This window comes from Mauremys reevesii, linkage group 6, assembly GCF_016161935.1.
Source record: "Mauremys reevesii isolate NIE-2019 linkage group 6, ASM1616193v1, whole genome shotgun sequence".
Classification (NCBI taxonomy): Eukaryota; Metazoa; Chordata; order Testudines; family Geoemydidae; genus Mauremys; species Mauremys reevesii.
Window position 1 is genome coordinate 126837598 of NC_052628.1, and position 22859 is coordinate 126860456.

General features: G+C 39.9%; 1 protein-coding gene across 2 annotated transcripts in view; it reads left to right on the forward strand.

Moving 5' to 3' along the window:
- TMEM38B (transmembrane protein 38B) overlaps window positions 1-22859 on the forward strand; it is a 56792-nt gene that overhangs the window by 16080 nt on the left and 17853 nt on the right. For both annotated transcript variants that reach the window (XM_039545605.1, XM_039545606.1), the window contains exons 2-3: window positions 12548-12704; window positions 22143-22327. In XM_039545605.1, coding sequence (XP_039401539.1) covers window positions 12548-12704; window positions 22143-22327 — 342 coding nt within the window. The remainder of the gene's footprint in view (window positions 1-12547; window positions 12705-22142; window positions 22328-22859) is intronic.

A 22859-nucleotide genomic window follows, 5' to 3' on the forward strand; every position in this document is an offset into this window, starting at 1 on the left:
AAAATGGATTTATTTAGGTTTAGATCCCAATGGGGTCTAAACCAATTTAGTGTTAAAGACAGGAATACTTCTGTTAGCTGCTTTCAAGTAAACCTGCAGCTTTGGGGCAAGTAATTCAGACCCTGGGTCTTTGTTGGAGCAGACAGGTATGTCTGACTCAGCAAGACAGGGTGCTGGGGTCCCGAGCTGGCAGGGAAAGCAGGGGGCAGAAGTAGTCTTGGCACATCAGGTGGCACCTCCCAAGGGGGGTTCTGTGATCCAACCCATCACAACCCTCAAATGTTTTCTGCCTTCCTGTTGCTGTTGGAAAACCTGCCAAACAGGAAACTGAGGGCTTGGCTACACTCTCACACTTCAAAGCGCTGCCGCGGCAGCGCTTTGAAGTGTGAGTGTGGCTGCAGTGCCAGCGCTGGGAGAGAGCTCTCCCAGCACTGCACGTACTCCACCTTCCCGTGGGGATTAGCTTGCAGCGCTGGGAGCGCTCCCAGCGCTGCGGCACTGTTTACACTGGCGCTTTACAGCGCTGTATCTTGCAGCGCTCAGGGGGGTGTTTTTACTTGCAGCGCTGTAAAGCGCCAGTGTAGCCAAGGTCTTAGACTATAAAAGAGAGAGTGAATTATTTTACTTGGAAAATGCTGTCAGAAATGCATAAAGTAAACAAACTAGAAAAAATGTTTATCTAAGCTTTCAGTTATATTTGTTTATAGTAACAAATAGCACAATTTTTTGTCAGAAATGTGATTAATTTTGGTGACACCCCTACCACACCCCAAAAGCTATTGCTGCTGCCTACTGCAGGCAGTCTTTTGGTATAGGTTTGTTTTGTTGATTTTTTTTTTTAAATATTAATCACTTCTATCACTGTGTCTAGGTGCAGGTACAAAATATAAAAAGCAAAAGTTATAAAAATCTAACACACGGTATCAGCTGGAAAACTTTCCCTTCCAGCCCAGGAATGAGGAAAGGAGCCCAGCTACTAAACTCTGATCTCTGTTTGACTGCTTAATGGGTCATATCTTAGATCTTTTAGTACATCTACTATAATGTATCTTCTATATACATTTGAGTTTGCACCTGGCCCAGACATGACTGTTGACACCTGGTCCAGTGTCTGAGGGAGATTGCTAGCTCTTATCCATGCCCCTATCTGGATAAAACTGAGGGGATGTTGGTAGGTTGGAGGACTCTATTGGAAGATATTGCAAGGATTATTTTTACACCTATGTTTTGAGAGGTGTGCCTGCCACTTGTGAAGTGGGGTGTTACTGCATCCCCAGGTACTGTTAGATGATCATATGGCAGCAGTGTCCAGGAATGCTTCTTTACTGTCTGCACCTGGCTGGAAAACTCTGTTTTTTGAATGTGAACCCTGTTATTGTGATACATACTTTTGTCACTCCAAGACTGGATAAGTACAATACATTCTGCATAGGGCTGTAACTTTAATCAGTCCGGAAACTAAGGCTAGTACAGAATGCAGCAGTCTGCCTATTAAATGATACTTCCCAGTTGAAGCACATTATACCTGTACTCAGTGATTTACATGGGCTACCTTTTGGTTTTCTGATTGAATTTTAAATGTGTTTGATCTATATAGCCCTAAATAGCTTGGGAACTTGCTGCTTGAGATACTGTCTCTCTCCTTGTGCCCTATTGCCACAGTTGTGATTAGTGAAAGTGTGCTATTCTATGCATCCGAAGAAGTGAGCTGTAGCTCACGAAAGCTCATGCTTAAATAAATTTGTTAGTCTTTAAGGTGCCACAAGTACTCCTGTTTTTTTTGTGCTAGGTGGATCCTCCTTAATTTAAGAGGTGGAGCATGGTTAAAAGAGATGATACTATATTCTCTGTGTGGGTCCCTCAGTTCTGTAATAAGTTCCTTTCCTCAAGTTCTAGTGTGAATGACATGCTGCAAGGTTAATCTATTTGTACCATTTAATGCGGGGGAGGGAAATTGTTTTGCTGGAGGTTTAGTCCTGGTGGCTGGCAGAGGGGAGGGGTAAGCTGCTGTTTAATTTATTTCTGGCTTTGTAATGGGAGGTGGGTGGGGTGGCAGAGCTCTGGATAGATGCCCGTTTTATTATAGTAGAAATCCAAATAAATATTTAAAAAACCAAAACTACCCCATATTCTGCATGTCTTCCCCTCCTGTATGTGTATTGTCTTTTTATTATATGGGATCTGGATCTAATGACCTTTTTATACACTTCACATGTGTCATTAAGTGAACCTGATAGTTCACCCAGATCATTATCTCCTTTGTTAACCTTGTCAATTACAATTAAACTTAATTAACTGCAACTTTAATGCCCAAAGCAGTGATAATAGTATTCAAGATGAACAGATACCCTCTGATTTTGAACACTAATAATTATTGCAGTGTTGTAAAACAAATCATGCAATACATATTAAATCTTTACAGTCTGTATTTTATGTTTAAATTTGAAACTCCAAGATACTAGGGGTGTCTGTTCTGTAAAGTTGGCTGTTGTGCTGGAGTTCAGATATAATAGCTGACTTTACCGGATATTTGCTTGTATCTATGATTTAGAAATGCAGCCTCTTGTGAATATTCCAATTAAGTGAATACATAAGGGCTGTGTGTAGCCTTTGACCCACTGTGTCAATAGGTGTCTTCTCATGGTTCAAGGGTAGTTTAAAAAGGATAATTAGAGGGCATCTTTTATCTTTTGAATTTCATTTGCTTGTAATAACCTGTGGGCTGGAAATGTACTTTCCTCTTAGTATAACTCTTCTCTCTCCCTTTGGCAACTATTTCTTTTCTTATGCTTAGAGCAGAGATTAAATTTAATATTGCTTGCTTTCTTGTTTGTACATCTCTAGGGACACTTTCACTTTACTAAATGTAGTTTAGGGCTTATAAGAGGAGGAAAGGAAAAAACAAAACTTGATTTTAATTAACAAAATATTTAGAAGCTGCAATGGAAACCGTAGACTCACTTAAAAAGGTAAAATGTGGTAATTGGGATGGGTTGGACCCCCCCTTCTGGGATGACAGAGCGTCTCAGAGGGTTGATTAAGAAAAAACAGAAAGCGTACAAGGACTGGAAAATGGGAGGGATCAGCAAAGAAACCTACCTTATTGAGGTCAGAGGGTGTAGGGAAGCAGTGAGAAAGGCAAAGAGCCGGGTGGAGATGGACCTAGCGAAGGGGATTAAAACCAATAGCAAAAGGTTTTTTAGCCATATAAATAGGAAGAAAACCAAGAAGGAAGAAGTGGGACCACTTAAAACTTAGACGGAGTGGAGATTAGGGATAATCTTGGCATGGCACAATATCTAAACGAATATTTTGCCTCGGTCTTTAATGAGGCTAATGAAGGGCTAAGGAATAGTGGTAGAGGGACTGATGGGAATGAAGATATGGGGGTAGACATTACAGTATCTGAGGTAGAAGCCAAACTTGAACAGCTTAACGGAAGTAAATCAGGGGGCCCGGATAATCTTCATCCTAGAATATTAAGGGAATTGGCGAGTGAAATTGCAAGCCTGTTAGCGATGAATTTTAATAAATCTCTAAACTCGGGGGTTGTACCGTTTGACTGGAGATTAGCTAATATAGTTCCTATATTCAAGAAGTGGAAAAAAAGTGACCTGGGTAACTACAGGCCTGTTAGTTTAACATCTGTAGTATGCAAAGTCATAGAAAAAATTTTAAAGGAGAGAGTGGTTACGGACCTTGAGGCCGATGGCAACTGGGACAAATTACAGCATGGTTTTACGAAAGGTAGATCGTGCCAAACCAACCTGATCTCCTTCTTTGAGAAAGTAACAGATTTTTTAGACAAGGGAAATGCGGTGGATCTAATATATCTTGATTTCAGTAAGGCGTTTGATACGGTACCGCATGAGGAATTACTGGTTAAATTGGAAAAGATGGGGATCGAAATGAAAATCCAGAGGTGGATAAGGAGCTGATTAAAGGGGAGACTGCAGAGGGTCGTATTGAAGGGTGATCTGTCGGGTTGGAGGGGGGTTACCAGTGGAGTTCCTCAAGGTTCGGTTTTGGGTCCGATTTTATTTAATCTATTTATCGCTGACCTCGGAACCAAAAGTAGGAGTGGGCTGATGAAGTTTGCGGATGACACCAAGTTGGGAGGTATTGCCAATTCGGAAAAGGATCGGGATATCCTCCAGGGAGATTTGGATGACCTTGTAAACTGGAGTATTAGTAACAGGATGAAATTCAATAATGAGAAGTGTAAGGTTATGCATTTAGGGATGACTAACAAGAATTTTAGTTATAAGCTGGGGACGCACCAGTTGGAAGTAACGGAGGAGGAGAAGGACCTAGGAGTCCTGGTTAATCGTAGGATGACTATGAGTAGGCAATGTGATGTGGCCGTTAAAAAACGCTAATGCGGTCTTGGGATGCATTAGGCGAGGTATTTCTAGTAGAGATAAGGAGGTGCTAGTCCCATTATATAAGGCATTGGTGAGACCTCATTTGGAGTATTGTGTGCAGTTTTGGTCTCCCATGTTTAAGAAGGATGAATTCAAACTGGAATGGGTACAAAGAAGGGCCACTAGAATGATCCGAGGAATGGAAAGCCTGTCGTATGAAAGGAGACTTGAGGAGCTCGGTTTGTTTTCCTTAACCAAAAGAAGGTTGAGAGGAGATATGATTGCACTCTTTAAATATATCAGAGGGATAAATACCAGGGAAGGAGAGGAATTATTTCAGCTCAGTGCTAATCTGGCCACGAGGACAAACAGATCTAAATTGTCAGTCAGGAAATTTAGGCTTGAAATTAGACGAAGGTTTCTAACCATCAGAGGAGTGCAATTCTGGAACAGCCTACCGAGGGAAACAGTGGGGGCGAAGGACCTCCATGACTTTAAGATTAAACTAGATAAGTTTATGGAGGGGATGGTATGATAGGATAACGGGCTTAGTCAATAGGTCAATAACGTGCCACACTGGTAATTAGTACAAAGGGTCAATGTTGGGATATTGTTAGCCTTTTTCCAGAGGGTATGGCTGGAGAGTCTTGCCCACATGCTCGGGGTTCAGCTGATCGCCATATTTGGGGTCAGGAAGAAATTTTCCTCCAGGGTAGATTGGCAGTGGCCCTGGAGGTTTTTCGCCTTCCTCTGAAGCATGGGGCAGGGGTCGCTTGCTGGTGGATTATCTGCTACTTGAAGTCTTTAAATCATGATTTGGAGCATTCAACAGCAGAGTTAAGGGAGAGAATTAGTTCAGGAGTGGGTGGATTGGCTTATGTGGCCTGCATCTTGCAGGAGGTCAGACTAGATGATCATAATGGTCCCTTCTGATCTTGAATTCTATGATTCTATGACACCTGATGTTTTGGAGTTTCACTGAGCCCCTCCTGCTCCACCAACCTGGATTACCTCACCCTGTTTTGCTGAATTAGGCTCTCCAGCCTCTTGTAGCATACACACACAGGTAGGGCCACACGCAGCTGCAGACACAGACTGAAGTCAGCTCTGTGAGAGGATTCACCCAGCACTCTCATGCACACCCCCTTTGGGGAATAAACCCCAAATAATGCTGTCTTACGCTGTATAGAAAGATCTGCACAGCACAAGCTCATAAAATTCATCCTCTCCCTCAATGTGAAGAGAGAGATGCACAATTTCTTGCCCCCTGTTAGAAAGTGCACAAACTGGGTTTAATAATAAAACAAATGTATTAACTATAAAAGGCAGATTTTAAGTGATTATAAGGGATAGCAAACAGAACAAAGCAGTATCAGAGGGGTAGCCATGTTAGTCTGGATCTGTAAAAAGCGACAGAGTCCTGTGGCACCTTTATAGACTAACAGACGTATTGGAGCATAAGCTTTTGTGGGTGAATACCCACTTCGTCAGATGCATGTAGTGGAAACTTCCAGAGGCAGGTAATAAATATGTAGGCAAGAATCAGTCTCGAGATAACAAGGTTAGTTCAATCAGGGAGGATGAGGTCCTCTTCTAGCAGTTGAGGTGAGAACACCAAGGGAGAAGAAACTGCTTTTGTAGTTGGCTAGCCATTCAGTCTTTGTTTAATTCTGAGCTGATGGTGTCAAATTTGCAGATGAACTGAAGCTCAGCAGTTTTTCTTTGAAGTCTGGTCCTGAAGTTTTTTTGCTGCAGGATGGCTACCTTTAAATCTGCTATTGTGTGTCCAGGGAGACTGAAGTGTTCTCCTACAGGTTTTTGTATATTGCCATTCCTAATATCTGACTTGTGTCCATTTATCCTTTTACGTAGGGACTGTCCAGTTTGGCCGATGTACATAGCAGAGGCGCATTGCTGGCACATGATGGCGTATATTACATTGGTGGACGTGCAGGTGAATAAACCAGTGATGTTGTGGCTGATCTGGTTAGGTCCTGTGATGGTGTCGCTGGTGTAGATATGTGGGCAGAGTTGGCATCGAGGTTTGTTGCATGGATTAGTTCCTGAGTTAGAGTTACTATGGTGCGGTGTGTGTTTGCTGGTGAGAAAATGCTTAAGGTTGGTGGATTGTCTGTGGGCGAGGACTTAGAACAAAGCAGATTACTGAGCAAATAAAAGAAAACATGCATACTAAGCTTAAGATCTTAAAAAGACTGTTTTTAAGAAGTAATTTCTCACCCTAAATGTAGTTTTAGGCAAGTTGCAGAGTTTCTGTAGCTTGGAGTTCGTTATTTCTTCTTACAGACTGGTCCCCTTTCTCAGTCTGGACTCATCCCTGCCTTTCCCCTCAGGTTGATTCCTTTGTCCCTTCAGGTACTTTCAGCAGTCCTCCTTGGGTAGGCAATGGAGGAGAGTCTAGATTAACCCCCTCGCCAGCCTTAAAAAGGATTTACCTAAGGCGGGAAACCTTTGTTTGATCCCCATTCCCCTACAGAGAAAAAGTACCAGCAGTGTTCAAGGTGGTATTTAGGATCAGGTGATCCTATCACCTGACCTTGCAGTGTCAAAGCAGCTATGAAACCATGTTTATTTGTAATTTCCACAGGAAGGAACTCCAGGCAGATGGGAGATCCACATCTTCAAAGACTCATTGTCTTTTTCTAATGGTCCATTACGTCGGATTGCTTACTGTCTGGTGGGCATTTCCCCAAGTACACACAGTTGTAATTGTTATATAGTCAGTATTCTGAACTTTAATTACAGAAATGATACATGCATATTAATTGGATATTCACGTTCAGTAAATCGTAGCCTTTTCCAATGATATCTTACACGAGTCATCTTGCATAAAGTATATCTTAGTTATGCCATATTCATATCATAACCATATTTCTATGAAGAATATGGGGTATAACTTTCCAGTAATCTCATCTGTCCAGTTCAACAAAGCAATCTTTTGAATAATAACTTGAAAGTACCTTTGAATCCTGACCATCTGAGACTTGTTGAGAGTGAGATTAGTCTCCTCCTCCATCCCAAAAATATACTCTTCTTCCTGTCTCCTGTCTCCCTCCCATCCCCTGATAGTCAGATACACATTTAAGTTGGATCACCCCCTGAAAAATGTCAGAACTCCCATATCCCTGCAGACAAATTAAGTCCATATAATTGCAGGGAAAGCAGTTTTAAAACTTTCTCCATGAATGGTCATGCATCTCTATAGGGAAGATTTCAGGATGTGAAGGTGGGATTAAATGTTTGCCTCCCTTCTCTAGAAACTAGGAAAGGGGGAGAGAATACCTTAGTATGTAATAGGGGGCAGTAGTCCCAACATTTCAGTCTGCGAGAGTGCAATGCATGAATGCCCTTAACTTGATTACAAAAATGGGGCAGGATGGGAGTGATTGTTTTTGTCCTTTTAGGGCTAATGTGACTAAACCAAGGTGTGAGCTAGGAATGCTTCAAAGTAGGATTGATAAAAAATCCATAAGTCTTTCTAGCAATCAAAAAGATATTTTATCACATCCGTAGATATGCAGGGTGCTTATTTCCATATACTTATTGATCCTTTTAATCAAAGATGCCTTCATCTTTTTTCCTGTTAGTTACATACCTGCAATATCAAGAATTTCCATTAAGTCCAGTATCCACATATTGAGTATTTACCAAACTACTGTCCTTAGGCTGACTGCCATTATGATACAGAGTATAGCTGTCAGAACTGGATTATTGACTTGTGAGAACCATCCCACACTCAGGAGCTGTAATAATCAGAGTAATTTATTGTTTCATAATCTGGGACTAATAAATCATAAAATCATAGAATATTAGGGTTGGAAGAGACCTCAGAAGGTCATCTATTCCAAAACCCTGCTCAAAGCAGGACTAACACCAACTAAATCATCCCAGCCAAGGCTTTATACAAGGCTGATATACATTAAAGCCTGTTTTTAAATACAAAACTAGGCAAAGCCATTATAGAGCGAAAGTACAAGCAATAAGAGTAAATCTGATGTCAGTAGCTGAATGTTTTTATCAGCTGAATCTCTTGTTGTAATGTGTAGACCTGCTGTGGGTATGAGTTCATTTTTAAGAAGAAACAAATGAATGTATGATCTGGGCAATATCAGTGTTTAAAGCAAGTATTCCAAAACTCTGACCACAGATTTCAGTGGCGGATGTTTTCTAGGGGAGGACGTAGCGCAAGTATAGCAGTCTTCAGAAAGACATTGTTCTACTTACTACTTTCTTAGGAATAATAGTGGTCAGAAAAGTCTAGTGCATGCAATGAATTCTAACAATACAAGAAATACTAGTTCAGATAGACTGCTCTGTAGTTCCCTATACAAATGAAGCTTTGTTTCCCTCAGGGTTTTAGGAAAGTTTGGGAGTAAACAGCTTCAAAAGTGCAAAATTATGTTGTAGGGTGGAGAGGATTAAATAATATAAAAAATATCTGGCGATATACCTATCTCATAGAACTGGAAGGGACCCTGAAAGGTCATTGAGTCCAGCCCCCTGCCTTCACTAGCAGGACCAAGTACTGATTTTGCCCCAGATCCCTAAGTAGCACCCTCAAGGATTGAACTCAGAACCCTGGGTTTAGCAGGCCAATGCTCAAACCACTGAGCTATCTCTCCCATTCCTTCGCTGCTTCTTTTTCCCTTTCCAGGCCTCCTTTATCCCAAATGTATTTTTAGATTAGATTGCAGTTCTGAAGAAACTGTTGTATGGCAGGTTGCATTTATCAGATCACTTTCATTGTTGAAGTGTGAACACCCTACCACCGCGACTGATATTTCTGCTTTGTCTTGGCACATGTTGTTTTTTCTTCTCTGCATCCTTTTTGTCTTTTCCACTTTGCATTCTTTTTCTCCCTCTTCCTGCTGCTTATTTTGCTTTGGGATATCTGTAGGATCAGCAACTGAAAGTGCATCTCTGTCAGTTACTCATTGCAGTTCATGCTGTCTTGAAAGTGATATAGCTAGCTGGTGGTCTGTCACCCATTGTGCATCTGTATAGGCTGCAGGCAGACAACTGGTTGGGAAGAGTGATTTGGTGTCAATTATGTGTGTGTAAACTTGCCAGACACCAGCTGTGTGTTTGTGAGGATTGGGGGGGGCGGGAGTGGTGAATGCTTTCTAGGGTTTACTTGAGCTAGAGGGTGTGAATTTAGTGGGGCTTATGGGAGCAAAATAGGTTTCACGTGCTGTCTTATACTTTGGAAGTGGCAGACTTTAAGAACAGAAGAACAACCATGCTGGATCAGACCAATGGTCCATCTAGCTCAGTATCCTGTCTTCTGAGAGTGGCCAATGCCAGGTGCTTCAGAGGGAATGAACAGAACAGGCAATCATTGAGTGATCCATCTCCTGTCATCCACTCCCAGCTTCTGCAGTCAGACTCTAGGGACACCCAGAGCATGGGGTTGCAGCCCTGCAAACTTGGCTAATACCCATTGATGGACCTATCCTCCATGAACTTATTCTTTTTTGAACCCCGTTATAGTTTTGGCCTTCTCAACATCCCATGGAATGAGTTCCACAAGGTGACTGTGTTGTGTGAAGAAGTGTTTCCTTTTGTTTGTTATAAACCTGCTACCTATTAATTTCATTGGGTGACTCCTGGTTCTTGTGTTATGTGAAAGAGTAAATAACACTTCCTTATTTACTTTCTCTCCACCATTCATGATATGTTAGAGGTCTATAAAATCTCCCCTTAGCCATCTCTCTTCAATGCTGAAAAGTCTGTCATCCTAATCTCTCCTTGTATGGAAGCTGTTTCATACCCTTAATAATTTTTTATGCCCTTCTCTGTACTTTTCCCAATTATAATATACTGTATCTTTTTTGAGGTGGGACCACTAGAACTAAATTTCAGTAGATTAAGGATTCCTTTATTAGGAATCCTGCACCACTCAGATGTCAGGCATTCCAGGATCTGGAAGAAAAACTCCATGACGTCAGCGGTTTGGAAAGTATCAGGAGAGGGAAATGATGGTATGCATTCATTAAAATGCCGATGTTACCAGATTACTGGTCCCTGAATATTTCAGCATGCGGAGGAGAGGTTGGGAGACTATTTTATCAGAGTATCAACACCTGAGGTAATGTGCTTTAGTGTTTTGTTTCAGCAGGTATTCTTGATGCTTCAGGATCTGCCCTGCTCATGGGTTCAAATTATGACAGTGAACTATATCTGTGAAGGGCAACCATGTTGGTTAGGTATCTCCCTTTAGTAGACCATGTTGTGCAGGAATGTTACATTTGCTTGCAGATGTCATCTTAGCCACTAAAGAAATGTTTGAAGCCATCATAAGAGGTTCCTAATTGCTTTTTTGCTGTCTGGATTAAACTATTATGTCTGGCTGCTGTGAGGTTTGAAGGTGTATCCGACCTTTTTATGCTTGACCTGGCAAGAGGGCACATTAAGTTTAATTTTGTTTCCATTGGAGCTGCTCATAAATCCAGTCTAAGTCAGCATAAAAGGAGGCATAAAGTTATTTAGCTAATTCGTGACAAGAATTCAACGAGGAATTAATGAATGGCCTATCTTACCTAGGCAATTTGGTGACATGATGCCATATGATATTCAGTGTAGTTAAGTGTGGGGTGGTGCATGTTGAAAGTAATAATTTGAACTAATCTCAGTAATAAATTCTAAATGAACTCTAGCTACTCAGGAAAAAAGATCTTTGTCACTGTGGATAGTTCAGTGAAAACATCTGCTCCATGCTAAGCAGGAGTCAGAAAAACAGGCAATATTAGGTTGTATTAAGATGTGAGTATAGTGTATATATTGAAAATATTTTGATCCAATTATATAAATTACTGGTGTGTATTGTTCGATTCTGGTCACCTTGTTTTAAAAAGTATATAATTAGAACTGGTTGAAAATGCAAAACAGAGCTACCGGAGCAGGCTGTGGCCGCGCCGCCCGGCCTGCCAGAGCAGCTCCAGCCAGGCCAGAGAGATCCTCCCCTGGCCCTCTCCAGTTAAGGTGGGAAGGGATGGGATGGGGAGAGTGTGGGGTGTCCTGGGCCAGGGCTGGGGTCATGTTGGGGGTGGTCACAGGGGTTACTCCCCTGAACCCCAGCTTCTCACCCCTCAAAGAAATTTCCCCACCAGTTGCTGTCCCGGCCCATCAGGGTAAGCAGCTGGCATGCCGGGACACTTTGTTTACTTAGGTTTGGACGCTTGAGGTAAACAAACCCTCTCAGCCCACTAGCGGCTTATCCTGATGGCCTGGGAGCCAAAGTTTGCTGAATTATAGGGTTGGCTTATGAATGAGTCATAAACATTTTCCATTTTTACTTATCCATCGTGGGGGTGGGTGGGGGGTCAGCTTATAAACGAACTGGCTTATGATCGAGTTTATACGGGAGTTCATAGAGGAGATGAATGTGAGTACATCCGATATAAAAGAATAAATGATGTGTAAAAGAGTAGTCATTTTTATCCATTATAATAGAATAAGGGGACACACAAAAGGCTTTGGAAGATTTTAAACTGATGATTAAACCCCTTTTATGCAACATCTAATTAACCTATGGAACTTGTAGATTCAAGAGACCTTTGAAGCTAAGGATTAGCTATTTATATGAATAGTAACATCCACAGTAATATTAAATAGGACAAATATTTTTAAGGGATAACTTTTCTTTCACCTTTCCCTGAAACAACTGGTACTAGCCACTGAAAGATTAGATGTGATCCATCTAGCCTGATAAAACTTGATGTACTAGGTCAGTCCAATGTTACTGTAAGTCACTCATTTGCATAGTGAAGATACTACCTATTGTAAAGTGTTTTGGGGTCGTCTTATGAAAGGCATTGTTGAGTGCAGTACGGAGCTTTGTTGCTAGTAGATTTCATAGCAATATTTTGGCAATCAAGTTCTCATGCATAGGTGTTTTTCTTTTCCTGATCTTTCATTAACATGTTTGTCTTTTTCAGGGGATTGATGTGTAAAATTTTGCATCATCGGTCATAATATTACCTGATATTCAGTGCTTATCTTCAATGATGTGTAATCTTATCAAACAAACCAAGCCCATGTCTAAATTATTTGCATGTTACTGATATTTTAAAAAAGTTGTAAAATTTGGTATGTTTGATACCTTCTTACTTGTCTTGTACAAATATGTCATTTACATGCTGCCTTTTTACTTTGTTTTATTTCAGGAGCAGTGGAAGTGTCACGCCAGAGTCCGATTGCATGTTGGTTTAGTGCTATGCTTTACTGCTTTGGTGGGTCTATTCTGTCTTCCTTGATGCTTGCAGAGCCTCCTGTAGGGTTCCTTGCAAACAGCACTAATATCTTCCTGGCATCTTCAGTCTGGTAAGCATGCACAAGAGTATAAAATAAGTACCTTTGTTTTTTGTATTAGTGAACTCATACTGTGTGCACACTTATAAAGTGTAGTGCTTATGCAGCTGCTAGAGCTCCACTGATAATAAGCGACAATGGGGCAACTGTAGCAAAAAACCTCCCTAGATACAAAACCCCTGGTGTGGACACAGTCAGAGAGTCTTCAGAGTTAATGCTGATTGGAATTAATGGAAGAGGCTTGACTCTCTTGAAGGAGCAAGATTATCTTTCATTCTCTGTCTTTGGAAGGCTGTCTCATGTAGGGCCATTCATTTGACTTAAAGCGTTTTCTATTTATTATTGGCAAGTGGGTCAGTGGATAAGTCAGTCTCTTCAAAGTTTTGTAAAGAAACTAGAGGGGTAAGTTTGTCCAAGGCAGAGTTTATCATCGTTACTTTTAAGAAGTAAGCTAATTCCTAGAAGGATGACACATGGGGTCTGTTTAAGTTTAAAGGATTTTGGGGTAGCTATTGAGCATCCAGATTCTACCAAGAGGTAGGTGTTTTTCTGCTGCTAGAAAGGAGGGTTTGCTGGGACTGATTCCACCACCCCCTCTCGTTCAGCTTGTGCTTCTTGGCAATGACCTCCTTTATTTACTGCCAGCTCCCAGCTTGATGTCCTGAAACTAACAGGAGATGGGAGTCATTTTGGGAACGAAGGTGAGGGAAAAATTTACATGGAAGTCAGCAGCAAGTTTAATGGGAAGGTAGGTGAGAAAGAGGCAGGGAATTGGCTTGCTGTGGGAAAGGGATAGGTTCCAGAGCTTGGAGTTGAAGGGTGAAGGAGATCTTGTTTTGTTCCCAAGCGTCTGTCTATGCTGCAAAAAAGTGCGTTCTACTCAGGTTAGCTTGTTCAGGTTAAAATAGCATTGAAGACATGGCAAATCAGCTTTTAATTTGTGTTAGCAGCTCAAATTAAAGTCTATAGGGCAGTCTGGGGTTGAATTTAAACTGCTAGCTCAAGTTAAAAGCAGGGTTGCTGTGTCTTACTGCTATTTTAACCCAAGTTCACTAACGAGGGTTTGCTAACCAAAGCTAAGAATGTACCTTTTATTTGTGGTATACCCAAAGAGTGGCTGCTGGGACGAAGGCAGAGTTCCATAGAGAGGGGAGAGCAGAGGATGTACTCTTCTTTAGTACGTCAGTTCAGAACCCAATTCTTCAGTTTTCCAGGAGTTAACCTATATTGTATATCTAAATTGCTGAGAGATGCACCATTATCAGATATGGGGTTTGAACAATTTTGTTGTTGAGGAACGCAGACCTTACTGGACCACTTCAAGGAAGCAAAAAATGGAAGCAGTTAAACTCAAATTAAGAGAGAGGATCCTTTACTTGTTTGGATTTTTGCAAAAACTAAACCTTATCTTATAGCATCAATTTCTGTTCCTTATAGTTGACATTGCAGACAATCATCAGCAAAATACACTTAATTTTCAGGAGGTCTATTGCAAGTTTCACTTAAACTTTGGAACAAGAAATGGATTGGAACCTTTCACAAATTATAAAATGGCACTAGTTGCTTTAAGAAAAGTGTGCTTTCTCACTTGCTTTTTTTTTTTTTAAAAAGCAAAGAACTTGGAAAGCACAATATTTGTGTATGGAAATGATAAACTGCTACTAGACAGCAAAAATTTAAATCCTAATCCTGCTTTCTGGAGAACTTCAAAACCTGGGGAATATTTAGAGTCAGATTTAATTAACATGGTTTGGCTACTTCACAACCAAAGTGCCAGATGACCCTTGAAATCAATTTAATGGGGTTTGTGCTGGCTTCTGAAAAGTCTTTTTGTTTATTGTTTACCCGTGGCTTTCTTTAACTACCATAAGATGTAGTGAAACTTTGTCCCATATACTCACTTGAATGGGGCTTTTTTTAAACTACTAACAAAATCATCCAAAGCACAGGACTTGGTGGTGACGGGGGACTTCAACTACCCAGGCATCTGTTGGGAAAATAATACAGCAGAGCCCAGATTATCCAGCAAGTTCTTGTAATGTATTGGAGATAACTTTTTATTTCAGAAGGCGGAGAAAGCAACAAGGGGAGAGATTGTTCTAGATATGATTTTGACAAATACGGAGGAACTGGTTGAGAATTTGAAAGTGGAAGGCAGCTTAGGTAAAAGTGCTTATGAAATGGTAGACTTCATGATTCTAAGGAATTGTAGAAGGGAAAACAGCACAATAAAGATAATGGATTTCAAGAAGGCAGACTTTTGTAAACTCAGGGAGTTGGTAGTTAAGACTGCTTGGGAAGCAAGTCCAAGGGGAAAAACAGTTCAAGAGAGTTGGCCACTTTTCAGAGAGACATTGTTAAGGGCACAAGAGCAAACTTATCCCACTGCCTAGGAAAGATAGGAAGTATGGCAAGAGACCATCCTGGCTTAACCAGGAGTTCTTCAGTGATCTGAAACTCAAAAAAGAATCCTACAAAAAGTGGAAACAAGGTCAAATTACAAAGTATGAATATAAACAAATAACACAAGTATGTAGGGACAAAATTAGAAAGGCCAAGGCACAGCACGAGATTTAAACTAGCTAGAGACATAAAGGATCACAAGAAAATATTGTACAAATACATTAAAAGCAAGAGGAAGACCAAGGACAGGGCAGGCCCATTACTCAATGAGAAGGGAAACAATAACAGAAAATGTGGAAATGGCAGACGTGCTAAATGACTTTTTTGTTTGCTTTCACCAAAAAGGTTGGTTAGTGATTTGGAAGTCTAACATAGTGAATGCCAGTGAAAATGAGGTAGGATCAGAGGCTAAAATAAGGAAAGAACAAGTTAAAATTACCTAGACAAGTTAGATGTCTTCAAGTCACCAGAGCCTGATGAAATACGTCCTAGAATACTCAAGGAGCTGACAGAAGAGATATTTGAGCCATTAGCAATTATCTTTGAAAAATTATTGAAGGCAGGAGAGATTCCAGAGGACTAGAGAAGGGCAAGTACAGGAAATGAGGACAACCTGGGGAATTAGTCAGTCAGCTTAACTTCTGTATCCGGAAAGATAATGGAGCAAATAATTAAGCAGTCACTTTACAGACAGCGAGAAGATAATAAAGTGATAAGTAACAGTCAGCATGGATTTGTCAAGAAGAGATCATGTCAGACCAACCTAATAGCTTTCTTTTTACAGGGTAACAAGCTTTGTGGATGAGGGAAAGTGATGTATGTGATTATATCTTGACTTTAGTAAGGCTTTTGATACTTTCTCACATGACTTTCTCATAAACAAACAAGGGGAGTACAACCCAGATGAAATTACTATAAGGTGCATGCATAACTATTTGGAAAACCATTCCCAGAGAGTAGTTATCAGTGGTTCATAGTCAAGCTGGAAGGGTATATCAAAAGCAGTTCCACAGAGACCAGTTCTAGGTCTGGTTCTATTCAATATCTTCTTCAATGATTTCGATAATGGCATAAAGAGAACACTTAAAGTTTTGTGGATGATACTAAGATGGGAGGGGTTGCAAGTGCTTTGGAGGATAGGATTATAATTCAAAATGATCTGGATTAAACTGGAGAAGTGGTATGAAGGAAATAGGATGATATTCAATAAGGACAGATGCAAAGAAGGAACAATCCGTTGCATACATACAAAATGGGAAATGACTGCCTAGGAAGGAGTACTGCGGAAAGGGATCTGGGGGTCAAAGTGGACCACAAGCTAAATATGAGTCAACAGTGAACACTGTTGCAAGAAAAAGCGAACGTCGTGGGATGTATTAGCAGGAGTGTTGTAAGCAAGAAACGAGAAGTAATTCTTCAACTCTACTCCGCGCTGTTTAGGCCTCAGCTGGAGTATTGTGTCCAGTTCTGGGTGCCACATTTCAGGAAAGATGTGGACAAATTTGAGAAAGTCCAGAGAAGAGCAACAAAAATGATTAAAGGTCTAGAAAACATGATCTATGAGGGAAGATTGAAAAAACTGAGTTTGTTTAGTCTGGAGAAGAGAAGACTGAAGGGTGACATAAGTTTTCAAGTTCATAAAAGGTTGTTACAAGGAGAAGGGAGATAAATTGTTCTCCTTAATTTCTGAGGATAGGACAAGAAGCAATGGGTTTAAATTGAAGCAAGGGTCAGGGTAGTTAAGCACTGAAATAAATTGCCTAGGGAGGCTGTGGAATCTCCCTCCTTGGAGATTTTTAAAAGCAGGTTAAACAAACACATCTCAGGTATGGTCTAGATAATACTTAGTCCTGCCATGAGTGCAGGGAACTGGATTAGACCTCTTGAGGTCCCTTCGAGTCCTACGATTCTATTTTATACTCTTGTTTTGTTAAATGAAATGAGTTTGTTCATTGACGTACTCAGGTGGAAGAGATGAAAGCTACTTTCTGAATGTAGTCTTCTAATAGTTGTTGGTTTAATTTGCTTTAAAATATATTTTCTGAACAAAACTTCAAACTCACAAATCCCTGTTTAGATTTTACTTTTAGAAACCAGTTACAAGAAAGTTAACCATTTGATTTCTTTAAGGACACTGTCTCCTTGAAATCTAGTCAATTATAAAAGACTAAATAGTATCAGGTACTATGTGTCCCCCTCAGTCCTCCTCCTGGCTTTATAATTGTAGCCTGTTATAAAATCACATTTTTATTTTAAAAAAAATTGTACTCTTGCTGAATGACATGTGCAAAGGACAGATTCCTGTTTGGGTGCATCCAGGGAAAACAGTAAAATGATATGCAAACTGGGAAAAAAGAGAAATATATATTCTGTGTTGTTGAGTGTTACATGTAACTGGAATAGGTATACCGTTTTCACAAGTGACTTTTTTAGACTTGAAATTAGACGAAGGTTTCAAACCATTAGAGGAGTGAAGTTCTGGAACAGCCTTCCAAGGGGAGTAGTGGGGGCAAAAGACATATCTGGTTTCAAGACTAAGCTTCATAAGTTTATGGAAGGGATGTTATGATTGGATAGCCTAATTTTGGCAATTAATCGATCTTTGGGCATATTTACCTGCTAATAATCAATGGTCTGTGATGGGATGTTAGATGGGGTGGGATCTGAGTTACTGCAGAGAATTCTTTCTTGGGTGCTGGCTGGTGAGTCTTGCCCATATACTCAGGGTTTAAATGGTCACCATATTTGGGGTCAGGAAGGAATTTTCCTCCAGGGCAGATTGGCAGAGGCTCTAGAGGTTTTTCGCTTTCATCTGCAGCATGGGGCATGGGTCACTTGCTGGTGGATTCTCTGCACCTTGAGGTCTTTAAACCACGATTTGAGGATTTCAATAACTCAGACATGGCTTAGGGGCTTGTTACAAGAGTAGGTGGGTGAGATTCTGTGCCCTGCACTGTGCAGGGGGTCAGACTAGATGATCATAATGGTCCCTTCTGACCTTAAAGTCTATGAGTCTATGAATGTTAGGTTTCAGAGTAGCAGCCATGTTAGTCTGTATCCGCAGAAAGAACAGGAGTACTTGTGACACCTTAGAGACTAACAAATTTATTTGAGCATAAGCTTTCTTGGGCTACAGCCCACTTCATCAGATCCATAGAATGGAACATATACACATACAGAAAACATTAAAAGGTGGAAGTAGTCATACCAACTGTAAGAGGCTAATTCATTAAGATGAGGTTGGGGTATTAGCAGCAGGAGGAAAAAATTTTTGTAGTGATAATCAAGATGGCCCATTTTAGACAGTTAACAAGAAATGTGAGGATACTTAACATGGGGAAATAGATTCAATATGGGTAATGACCCAGCTACTCTCTCTATTCAAACCCAAGTTAATGGTATCTAGTTTGCATATTAATTCAAGCTCAGCAGTTTCTTGTTGGGAGTCTGTTTTGACAACGCACCAAAAGATGTGAAAAAGCAAAGACGACAGTATATAAACCAAACGTACTGTTAAATCAGACTTAAGTGAAAATGGTGTGTATTGTTCATGACCCAGTACAAACATTATGAAACCTTTAGAACTATTAGTTATGTAAAAACCTGTTGTTCTTGCTCACTACTAGAACGTTACATTGACGTATCTTATGATTCCTATTTGGTCTTAGAGTAAATAAAGCAGAATTCATACCCTCATAGATAAACTGGTAATGTGACACTTGGTTTTCTCTATCTGGTAATTCAGCATCAATAACATTTTAAAACATTATGTGGAATAGCAACATCTACTGGTAGCTGTTGGTAGTTGCATAAAATAATAGTGTTTGGAGGGTAGTAGAAAATAACAAAAAATAGAGAACTGTGGATGATTCTGCCATTGTTCAACAGAATGCTGTGGATGGTCTAGTTTTTCAGTAAACTATTTTATTCTGTTTTTGATATTGAAAAAGAAAATACTATGCTTCCTAATTACAGCACCAACACAAAACACTGAAACTGGTAAAATCCATTTGAATTTCCCCACAATTTATGGGCTTTTTAATCACTTCTACTAATAAGTTCATTATTAAGTAGGCTGAGTAGTACAAAAATATTAAGGCAAATTAATCCCTGGGAGTAGGGAGGTGAAACTCCATTTACTGCAACACCTGCTTACGCAAGAATTAATTTTGTCCAATGTAGATATTGTCACTCTGCAGTAGCATTTATAGTAGTAGTGAAGGAACCACTAGCATGGGAGAGTGCTGTGAAAGTAAATGTTAGCAATTCAATGTTCAGCCACAAATACTTTGCATATGTAGTTGTTTGTAATTATTACACCAATCACATACAAATTGCATAGTGAAACAAAATATTAAAATGTTCCCTTGAGCTGGATGGAGGCAACTATAAATTTTATAGAATGGTTTAAAAATATCTATAACACTTGCACTAGGTAGTGCTTGACTTATTAATGAACAAATACTTAAACATACACACACAAATGCATATCAAGCGTCACTGAATTATTAATTTGATTTTAAAAAGATAACCGTTTTGTGAAACTGAATACTAATCTCAGAAGAACTCCTTGTTTTTCAGTTGTTCACAACCATTTAACATTCTTAACTTCAGTATTTAAGTTCAGTTGTGATTTTTATTTTGCATGACTGACTATAGTAGCATGCAGAGTTGCAGCCTCTTGCAGAATGCTTCAGGGTAAAAAAGCCTTAGCACTGGATCGAACTCTTACCCCCCAGTATGTGACTACGATTTACCAATGGGCAGAGTTTATATGTTCAATATCCAGAGGTTTAATTGTCTATAGTAAATAGCAGTTGCACAATACGGTTTGCATCCACACTGTCATGCACTGATGCATGATCACTCTTTTTCTCATATGCCATGGAACAATTAAGTTCAATAATTGCTTTCATATATGGGGGCGTGGGGAACAGATCACTAGTCAGTGCAAAAGAAAAAAGTGGATGTGCTCTTATTTGAACACTAATCATTCAGTAATGCAACTTGTGACATCTGTTGCACATAAGAAATGGGTTATTGTGCAGATGAAAGTAGCACAGTGTCCTGTGGCACCTTATAGACTAACAGACGTATTGGAGCATAAGCTTTCGTGGGTGAATACCCACTTTGTCAGATGCAAGTGCAGATGAAAGGAGTGAGTAAAATAATTTGTATGACTTCACTTCTAATTTTTAAAGGTTTAGATTATGCTAAGGTATCCTCAAGCCTATGTTGCTATTCACAGATATATTCTCATAGATTTTAAGGTCAGAAGGGACCATTATGATCATCTAGTCTGACCTCCTGCACAATGCAGGCCGCAGAATCTCACCCACCCACTCCTGTAACAAACCCCTAAGCTATGTCTGAGTTATTGAAGTCCTCAAATCTCAGTGATTGCATACAGTCACAGTCATAATTATTGAATCCAGAACTTCAATTCTGTTGTTTGGGAAAGGACATCTACCCTTGCACTGGAGGAAGGCATTCTAAATTATGGGGGACAGATCCAAATTTTTTGAATATGTGCTTCAACAGTTTCAACTTCCCCATCACTGTTTCCTCCCTTTTATTCCTCTCCTTCTCCCCTCTTGGGATTTCAAGGGCATGGGTTTAATTCCTGCAAAGACCTGCTCCTCTGCCAGCAAGTACTGAACACAGCTTTCATGTGGCGTTTTGTCTTCAGAATAGTCACAGTCAATGGTACTAGAGAGTCACATAGGTCTCAATAAATAGGAAGACATGCTAGATCTCAGGCTTTGCAAGGAGGCTGCTTTCTCCTTTCAAGGCCTAGCCAAGAGACTCGCTCCCCAGAAGAACTGAGTAGGGACAAAATAGAGCTCCATACACCAACTGCTTCTTGTCCTATTGTGCTGGAGCAGCTGTACTGATTTCCAAAGGGCTGGGGCTGGGCTAAGGGGCTGCAGTTCGCATCTAGCATGTGATTTTCCCATCTTGGGTAGCAATGAAACTGTAAAAACTGATTTAAGTACAGTCCCCAACAATAGTGCACTTGGTTTAACACATTTGTCCCATGACTGTGAATCAAACCCAGTTAAATAAAAAAAAAAATGGTAGTCTAGTCTAAAAATGAAAAGGCTATGAAAGTAAAATATGTAAGGTTTTTGTTACATTTTGGTATTGTTATAAAAAGTAAATTGTTTGAACATATGAGTGTCCTTGAATTGTTAAACCATGAGACTACAAAGGACCATCCTGAAGTCCAGCCCGCTTGTGGTGGAAATGGCAAGTGGGGTAAAAGAGCCCATTTTGGATAAATTGAAGCTTGTGGCTGTAGAGTCCTTAAATTTGGAACACTGCATACCAGTGTTCTTCTTTAAAGAAAACTACAGTTTGCTTAGCCCCATATTCTGAAAGTTCAAAAAGCTGAAAGCCCTGCTCACTGTAAGAAGTGAAATGTATTTGAAAATAGCTTTAAATCACAACTGGCATTGACTTTAACAAGGGATGGCAGTCTTGCTAAAATTATATAATTTTGTGTCACTGGCAGTATGAGAGCCCTGTGTCAGAATATAAGTGAATTCCCATTCTTCTCTAATACTATTTTAACAATCCAAAGAAGCTCAAATGTTTACACAAAGTTTACTTTTTTAAACAATAAACCAGCATTCAAGCTGGATAGCAACTTGAGAGAGGAATCTTGGTGGTCTATAAGCTTAAAGAAATGTGTTCCATTCCAAGGATGGGTTCAATTTGTTCTATTGCACTTTAAGGAAGCCTTTATATAAACTATTTATGATGTGTTTGGGAATATACTTTGTGTAATGACCTTATATTTTAGGTGCTCAAATATCAGGTGATGGGTGCAGTATAAATACCTGGAAAAAGATTTAATTAGAATAGTCCCTTTTTAGAATTTATCTAATTTTCAATTTGGAACGAAAACACTAAAGGATATATGGTGTATAGGGATAATATTAAAGAACTCTTAGTGATGCTCCAAAATTTATTTTTAAAAGATGCTTTAGGAGAGTAGCTTTGTTGCCAAGAGATTTTAAGTAGAAATTTTCTTCTAAATTTCAGGTATCTTGTATTTTTTTGTCCACATGACATAATCTACCGATGCTTTTCCTTTCTGCCTCTTCGACTGATGATTGCAGGAATGAAAGAAGTGACTAGGACTTGGAAAATAACAGCTGGAGTTGCACATGCAAACAGTCACTACAAAAATGCCTGGCTTATCATGGTAGCTGTTGGTTGGGCCAGAGGTAATGTGTAAAATCTCGTGTTCTGTTGAATTATGAAGTTTAAAGTGATATTTAAATTGTGAACCATGTGGTCTTAATGATAACGCCATGATCTACTATGTGGGAATGGCAGCCTTAAATTCAAACTGTTTTCCCTCATGGAGGGAAAGCCTGTGTGTCTGTGCAGCAATTTCTCTGGTCAGATGAGGGATGGCATTGACTGGCTTTGGAGGGAACCATAGAGGGCCCTTAGAAGGAAAGATGCCTGTCCTCATTTAAGGATCTTTAGGATTTGATGGTTGATGGCAAAAGGAATCAACAAAGCTGATATATAACTTGATCATTATAATCATAAACTTTTCAATGAAACTGTTCTTACAGAAGTTGCACTTCTATATAGCAGGACTGTTACTTTTCTAATTTTTTTGTCTGTCCCCATACTTTAATCAGATTGAACACACTAGAGGCATTTTATCTCATCTAATCGAGTTGTCTCCTAAATTAAATAACCACCACATAGTATATCTAGAAATGTATTGAACACTTCAGAGCA